Below are 8898 nucleotides of genomic sequence, written 5' to 3' on the forward strand. Positions count from 1 at the left end.
AAACAAAAAAGTCTTCGGGTCCACGAGTGAGGCGATTTGTTGGAGTTTTGTTATACAGTCTGAGCCTCAGGCTGTCAAACTGTGTTGTATATATCTGCGATGAAAAATGTATAATGTCGACGTCTGGTGGCGACATTTATGCTTGGGAGGCAAATTACTCTATCAGATTATGAGGCCCAAAGTCAATTTCAAATTGTTGAAATTTTTGTACTTCATGTTATTTGATTACTTAAAACTAGTAGTCCTGACACTTACTTAACCATTTGTCTGTACAGTTTCCGATACTTCCAAATTTGCATTCATAATTTTTATTTTTAAAGTATGTTTATCTTACCAGCCTCCCAATGGAAGCACACGAAGTTCAATGCCGTCAACGCGAATATACTCTTAAAAATTAGAATCGGAATTAGATTTCGACTCCAATAATATGACAGCAGATGCAGAAAGACCAATAGATGGCTATATCGCTAAAAATTTGATCCATGGGATTACAGTTGACAAAGCAGACCTGTACTGCCGTAATCTCGCAAAGGGACGCAAGCGCCAAAATTGACATTTAACTTTTTATTTTATTTAGTCGATAAAGAATATCAAATCCTTTCAAATGACTGCGAAATTTTACAGAAATCTGAAAAAATGACCCCGCAAAAGCTTGAAAACGGAGTGGCGTAAGCGCCATTTCCACTGTGATGTGGCGCAAGCGCCATCTCCCTTATGATGTGTCGTATTTTGATTGTGATGCGATGTGATTTTTTATCTGTTCTGATGGTTTTGATAGAATAAACGAGCAGGGAAAGCAAATTTCACATAACAACATCTTCCGTAATGAACGTTTAGAGAGTCAATACCTTCTTTCTTTGAAAAAAACGCTTTTCCGAAAAGCTCGTTATGTCAAACATTATAATCGAAAACAGTCGATCCCCATGCAGTGCTACATTTATAATAGTAATTTTGTTTTGGAACTACAAATCATGTACTTAGAAGCACTGTTTAAAAGTCTCGTCAAATATTTGAATTCATAAAATCAAACTCATCTTATAAGAAACAGAATATTCTAGATTGAAGTGTATTGCTGTTCTCACATATTGCACATAACGATTGTGACTGAATAGTTAAAACTCATTAAATTGATTGAAGGGTTAATGTCGGATTTGGTGAACTGCACTCTTCTAAATTCTCCATCGAAACGCATATTATAACAAAAATCAAAACATCCTCGCGTAAACTGAATTTTAACACGGATGTTTTCCATTGCATTTTGGATTGGAAAAAATCGGTGTTGTCTATAATTGTTATAATCGGGTTCTCAACTACGTTAGCCTGCTCAACGCCGGAAAATGTGTAGAACTCTTCTCCCTGATGCTCCCTATTGCTCCGCTCAATGGCGGAATTTTGGAGAAAATAATTGAACACAGATTTTCGCATATGATGGATGGACGCCAATCGGTTGTGGAAACAGCGATTTTGATTTGCTGTTTCCACAACAAACTGGCGTTGGTAACATAGCTTAAATAAAACTGCATTATTTTAAGATTCAAGCCGACGGCAATGAATTTCCATCTAGTGTACACATTGTGTACAGATCAGATTTTCGTAATACACGCGAATGCTGATTCTACATGCAATTTTAAGAAAAACCTAGTACTGAAAATTTTCCCCTCTGGCGCTTGCGTCACTTTGCGAGATTACGGCAGTGTAGTTGAATATGAAGTTAGCCGAAATCAATTTTAATTTGTGTATCGTATATGCGCTGCTCCAAAATACCTGTACTAAAATACTTACATCTCACATTCAAAAACAACGCACTATCCGCTCGAAAAAAGGATTCGTATGGCTCGACGAATGCTGTATCTGGAAAAAGCATTAATATACTAAACACTTCACAACAATTTGCCGTTTTTGTTTTTGTTTTGGTTTCACAGTTGTCTGACTGCTGCGATGAAAATTCGAATTCGAAATTCACCGCCCTTTAGGATTTAAGGCGAACGGGTAGAAGGCAAAATATTCGAACTCGATCGGATTGATCCATTCGCCGAACGGATTGAGATCCAATCGCCGAACGTGTACCGGAATAGAGGTGCACAGCTTCCAATCGAGACACAGAGAAATACATAAAATTCAACTCTGTTGAACTGATTGGTGGTCTTGAAGAGGACCGATGGGTTTGCGTGGCTTTGTAGAAGCAACTGAAGATGGTTGATACATGATTCATTTTTATTCTTGTGTGAACAATACACGAGATTTGTGTCCTTATTGCCAATAAGTATCTCTTCTTCTAGACAATTATTGCCAATTACTACTGACAACGTGTATAATCAACAACGGCTTTGGCTGGCAGCTTCCTTCAAGACTCGTAGACATTTTATCCTTCAAATGAAGCGATTATCATAGGATGACAACAATGGAACCCTCATATCAATCATCCCGCTGTGAACAGTCGAACTGTGAACATTCCAACCATAGGAATATTCTTACGCCGAAAAAGACGACATGTGGATTGATAGAATAGGAATACCCTTACGCTTAAATGGCTACTGTGTAATAGATAAAACAATTGTTTATCGATGGATAGGAATACTCTTACGCCTGATAATAGCTACAGTGTAATATATAACAAAAATTATCTTGAGATTAAAATATACGCGAAAAAATTCGGCTCTGTTACAGCTGTTCAATTGTTGATGGAATTGGCCGCCGTATAGTCCGGATTTAAGTCCGCTTGATTACTTCCTCTGGGGGTACGTGAAGGACTGTTGCTATGCTATTAAGCCACAAAATTTGGAGTAACTTTAAGAAGAAACAACTTGGATTTCCAACAGCATCGTAGTTGTAATGTTAGAGTTGTGCATGGAGAATTTTGTTCACCGTTTAAAACGCGTTATCGAAGAAAGGGATGGTCACATCAAAAATGTCCTAAAATACGCTCTATTTTGTTTTTCTTTTTTAAATAAAAACCGGTTCACTTTTGTAGAAGTTATTGAAATTTGTTGCGTTTAATCTGAAAGACCCTGTAATCAATGTGTCTTCCCGGAGGCGATCTGGCGTAGTGGTAACATCCATGCCTCTCACGCTAAAGGTCACGAGTTCGATTCTCACTCCCGACATTCTTCCAAAAATGGAAGTAAAAAGTGACGAACCAGCCAAATGAGTTGAAAATCACTATAATACAGATAAAAAAAAATAAAAAAAATGTGTCTTCCTTTGACCTTCTGCGCTTGCCTCTTCCAGGACGATCCACCACTGATCCGATCGGTTTTAGTATCAGTAAAGAGTTTTCCCAATCGCTGGCTTGCTGATACTGTACTTCCTAGCGACAGCCCGGTGCAATTCACGGTTCTGCACATCACAAACCACAAATTTTCGGATACACAATGAAATTGCTTCCGGAATCACTGCGTACTCCAATGTTTCAACTGATTAAATGCGATCAAGTGTACGAATGCACCAGATCGAGCTTGTAAATTTGTCAAAATGTCAAAACATTAACAGTAGAGGGGTCTTCCGATTAATCGAATATCGATTTTCAAAGAGGACACTTCCTTGTCACTGTTTTTAAATACTATTTTTTGTTTACTTTGGCAAAACATTTATTTCAGTATTCTATAAGTGAAACTGCAAATGAATATAATAAATAACACATCAAATAATATTACATTGTGTTTACTTTAATTTGAATTTTAAAATAAATTCAAAATAGGATAGAGTGGGCACTTCATTTTGCCTATCAGTGCATGTGTTACACGGTCAACTAATGCTTAGTCCCCAATTTCATAGATAATTGAAGATATTTTTTCGTTACCCTTGCGAATGAATGCAATTATCATTTGAATTTTTCGTCATGTGAATGTAGATATGGTGACAGCGAAAACATACATTGGTCAAAAATCCGAACGAGTTGTAGCTATGGCTGTCTAAGGTTAGTTTCAATTCTTCCCCTCAACATACTTCATTGCTGATTGGACAAAATAGCTTTTTATTGAACATCAACGAGTTTTTAATTCCAACAATAGGTCCAAATCAATCTATCATGCTTCGGGGCCTCATAGCACCGCATTAAGTAAGCTGTTAAGCATTCTCTAAACCCGCACTCGAGCTCGATTAGATATGGACAGACGAATAAGATAAAATACCCTTTCCTAAGTATGATTATAAACGCAAACGCTTTCGAAAACGGTGACCAGTAGCGTCTCGTTTTTGTTCAAGTGAAGCGAGGCTTTGATTGTTCGGTCAACGAAGGTCTAAACATTTTTTTTCTGAGATTTGCGAGGGGCGACGAAACTGACCGCTGTTTTTTCTTCTTTCTAGACTACCACAATGGCGAACCCAGAGAACGGAAAGGAATCACCCACACCCCAAACTAAAATGCAGGAGGAGAAACTCTCGAGTAAACCGCTGCGCTCCAGCTCTGAAAGTCTGACCTCTAATCCGGAGGAAGATTCGAACCTGCTGTCTCGTAAAGCCGCTATCATGCAAATCACAATGGCCGTCGTAGCAAACATCACCATCATTTCGTCCGGAATGGGTTTGGGATTTCCATCCATTGCCATGATTGAACTCACGAATTCTACAACCTCGGTGTCTCTGACCGAGAATCAAGCCTCGTGGTTCGGTGAGTACCATTTGATTGCATTGATTAATCGAAGAAACGATTAACATGTGTATTATTCCTGACAGCTTCCGTTACATCCATCATGTGCCCTTTCGGTGGACTATTGGCCGGATTCCTACTGGATAGAGTGGGTCGTAAAAAGACGCTTTATTTCATAAACATCATATCGGTTATCTCTTGGGCTATGATGGCATTAGCGAGCAAAACTGACTCATTGATGTTGTTCTGCCAGCTGATGGTTGCTCGAGTGATCATTGGTGAGTACTGGGTGGATCGTTGCGTTGTTCGTTGCTTATTTTTTTAACGGTTTTATTTAGCTTGCCCTGTAACATGTTTGTAACGTGTTATTAATAGGAATTTGAAGCTTTTTCAAAAGCCCATTAATGTGGGTATCAAATGAAAGAATTTGACTACTAGAACACAGCTATCTATAAAAATGCAAATCCAAGATGGCGGCCACTACAAAATGACGGACTACATATTCTCTCAAAACCCCATTACCTCATTATTTTGACAATCCTCATTATTTTGACAAAATGGTGGACTACATATTTCCTCAAAGCCCCATCAATATGAGTATCAAATGAAAGTGCTTGACTAGTAGAACACAGTTATTTATACAATTTAAATATATTTTTTCCGAAACCCCATCAATATGGGTATCAAATGAAAGGAATTGACTAGTAGAACGCAATCATTTATTAGAAATGCAAACTCAAATGGCCACCTTTAAAAAACGACAATAAATATATTGTTTTTCAAAACCCTATCAATATGGGTATCAAATAAAAGGGATTGAGCAGTAGAACACGATTATTTATGAAAAAATACAAATTTAAAATAACCACCACCACAAAGTGGTGATACAGTCAACCCACAATTTTATTTTAGTCTCATCAATGCCCTAGATTAATGAAGGAAGGGGTGTGATAACTGCTAACTGCTACTTGCCTAATTATTTTCTAGCTTTTAGTACACTGTTATGTTTAATCGCAATGAAACCGTTTAACTTAAAAAGTTTTTTTTTAATCATTTTTTTTCGTTTTATATCCTACTCAGGCATCGCCATCGGCCTTTCAAGTTCGCCTGCATCAGTGTACGCTGCGGAAATTTCACATCCCGATCTTAGAGGACGCCTAACGCTGTTGACAGCGCTTTGCACTGGCATTGGCATGCTTTGCGTTTACACTCTGGGATATATTTTCAAGGTACTCATCCAAATCAATCAGCTTTCAAAAGATGCAAGACTTCATGCTTTTAACTTCCTTTTTAGGACAACTGGCGTTTCGTGTGCATTCTTTGCGGACTATTCACCTTCTTGTCGCTCCTATCTGTGATCCCGATCCCAGAGTCTCCAAGTTGGTTGGTAGCGAAAAACAAGATTCCCAAGGCGGAGAAATCTCTCAAAAAGGTTCGAGCTATCAAGGAAAACAATCATCCCAAGATCAACGAGGAGTTGGACACACTGGCCGAAAACATTGCTCGCTTCCGTGCCTCACAAACCAGCAAATCCAAGCTGGTGATGCTCCGGAGACCGGAGGTGTACAAACCGCTCACCATTATGTGCACTTTCTTCTTCTTCCAACAATTCACCGGTATCTTCGTCATCATCGTGTACGCAGCCCGCTTCTCGATCGAAGCTGGAGTGAACATTGATCCGTTCCTGAGCGCTGTATTCATTGGGCTCACTCGTGTCGTGACAACAGTTCTCATGAGCTTCATTTCCGATCGCTTCGGAAGACGTCCACCAGCACTATTCTCTGGCTTTGGAATGGCCACCTGTATGTTTGGATTGGCCGCTTGCGCCGTGTACCCAGTGAAAGGAACTCATCTCAACTGGATGCCAACATTCTTACTGGTGGCATTCTTTGTCTGTGCCACTCTTGGATTCCTTACGCTTCCATTCGCCATGATTGCCGAAGTGTACCCAACGAAAGTGCGTGGTTTCGTAGCCGGATTAACCATCTTCGTCGGCTACACCATGTCCTTCATCATCATCAAGGTGTATCCAGCGATGGTTCATATCATGGGGAACGAAAATGTGTTTTTGTTTTTCGGCATCGTCTCCGTGATAGGAATTGTGTTTGTGTACTTCTTCCTGCCGGAAACCAAGGGTCGCACCCTGGAAGAGATCGAGAGTTACTTCCGCGGTAACCAGGACGCCGTCGAGTTAGAACTTAAGCAAAACAGCGACCCGAAAGTATGAAAGTGCCTAACACGAACGCACCTGTGCCACCCAATAATTAGTAAGAACTGTGATACAAAACAAGAATTCGCCTACAATGTAAGCGAACAGCTGAGAAACAGAATGCGTGTAATCGTAGGTGTTAAGCGTTTTATACAATGTGTACATTTTATATCGCTGAAGGATTCCAAACATTTTGCATGTTTTTTTTAGTTAGCGTTTGTAAATTTTGAAACACACAACGGCAAACATCATTCATCGAGAGAAGCACACCGATACTTAGTAGTTTAGTAGCCCGACAACTGACAATAGACAAGAGACAATCCTCAGGTAACATAAGCAAGACGACACTGCCGTGTTATACTCAGAATGGCTTGTTTACTTACCGATTCAAAAGCAATGCTGAGCATGTTAACGCGTTACATATGAAGAAATTAGAAAATTTAGACCACTATGAAAATAAAAGACATTTAAGAACTTTACCCCCCAGGAGGGATCAAGTTCGAAGTTAAGAAATAATTGTTTCTACTATCACAACCACAACTAATATTCGAAGCTAGGAAGACTTCAATGCTATGGTGCGAAATGTTGATTATTGTGTCTGGTTCGATGAGTGTCGATTCATTGTTCCTGGAAAGTACGATTCGCGGTCAGTATTGATTTTCTGCTTTGAAGGGAACCTATTCCTAGGTGTTGTACACAAATTACGTAACGCTTAAAATAAGTAACGTTCGCTACGTTCTTTGAAAGTGTATTTAGCAGCCGGGTGCTATGATTGATGCTAGGATCGTTAGCAATATCTCAAGCAGAACTGTCAGTGGGATACCCAATTCATAAGAAAACAAAGAGAAAATGTCAGTGGGATACCCGATATGTTGGCTCCTGTCAGTTCAATGGGGGTTCTCTAAAGACGTCACCCGGCTGGTATTTAGCAAAGGATCCTCGGTACAACGCCACGATTGTTACGCTCATCTGCCGTCTTATGATATCGACCTTCCTGATCATTTTTCCACATCCGAAGTTCTGAAGGCTCTTGAGGATCTCGACGTTCTGGTTCTGGTTCGGATGGCATTCCGCCATTGCTCTTGAAGAAATGTAGTGCTACACTCGCAGCACCTATTTCTTATATTAGGCTGTCAAAAAAGTCCTGCGGTATTTCCGCGAGGTGTCGTTGTAAGCGCGTAGTTCTAGTTGTATTCATTGTATCGAGTCATACTATAGCTTGTTGGAAAGGTATTTTTGCGCGCTATAATATAGTCCTTGACAGTGTTTTGTTTGGTTAAGTCGTTCGTGAGTTATAGTGTCGCAAATATGGAGCAAAATAATGAGAAAATCCGACATATTTTACAGTACTACTATGAGAAAGGCAAAAATGCATCTCAAGCTGCCAATAAAATTTGTGCAGTTTATGGACCCGATACTGTTTCCTTTTCCACCGCACAACGATGGTTTCAACGTTTTCGTTCTGGTGTAGAGGTCGTCGAAGATGCGCCACGCTCCGGAAGGCCTGTCGTCGAAAATTGCGACAAAATCGCTGAATTAGCCGAGAAAGACCGGCATAGTAGCAGCCGTAGCATCGGCCAATAGCTGGGGATAAATCATCAAACCGTTATTAACCATTTGAAGAAGCTTGGATTCACAAAGAAGCTCGATGTATGGGTGCCACACACGTTGACATAAAAAACATCTTTGACCGTATCGACGCATGTGAATCGCTGCTGAATCGCAACAAAATCGACCCGTTTCTGAAGCGGATGGTGACTGGCGATGAAAAGTGGGTCACTTACGACAACGTGAAGCGCAAACGGTCGTGGTCGAAGCCCGCTGAAGCGGCTCAGACGGTGGCCAAGCCCTCATTAACGGCCAGGAAGGTTCTGCTGTGTGTTTGGTGGGATTGTCAAGGAATAATCTATTATGAGCTGCTTCCCTATGGCCAAACGCTCAATTCGGACCTGTACTGCCAACAACTGGACCGCTTGAAGGTAGCACTCATGAAGAAGAGGCCATCTTTGATAAACAGAGGCCGCATTGTCTTCCATCAGGACAACGCCAGGCCACACACTTCTTTGGTGACGCGCCAGAAGCTCCGGGAGCTCGGATAGGA

The 8898-nt window shown here is 40.4% G+C and overlaps 1 protein-coding gene across 1 annotated transcript in view; it reads left to right on the plus strand.

Moving 5' to 3' along the window:
* LOC129773386 (uncharacterized) overlaps positions 1–7288 on the plus strand; it is a 106612-nt gene extending 99324 nt beyond the window's left edge. Inside the window, exons 7-10 of the mRNA XM_055776984.1 lie at positions 4306–4609; positions 4675–4866; positions 5669–5817; positions 5883–7288. Coding sequence (XP_055632959.1) covers positions 4306–4609; positions 4675–4866; positions 5669–5817; positions 5883–6815 — 1578 coding nt within the window. The 3' untranslated portion in view covers positions 6816–7288. The remainder of the gene's footprint in view (positions 1–4305; positions 4610–4674; positions 4867–5668; positions 5818–5882) is intronic.
* Positions 7289–8898: the final 1610 nt, after the last annotated feature.

This window comes from Toxorhynchites rutilus, chromosome 3 (assembly GCF_029784135.1).
Source record: "Toxorhynchites rutilus septentrionalis strain SRP chromosome 3, ASM2978413v1, whole genome shotgun sequence".
Taxonomy (NCBI): Eukaryota; Metazoa; Arthropoda; class Insecta; order Diptera; family Culicidae; genus Toxorhynchites; species Toxorhynchites rutilus.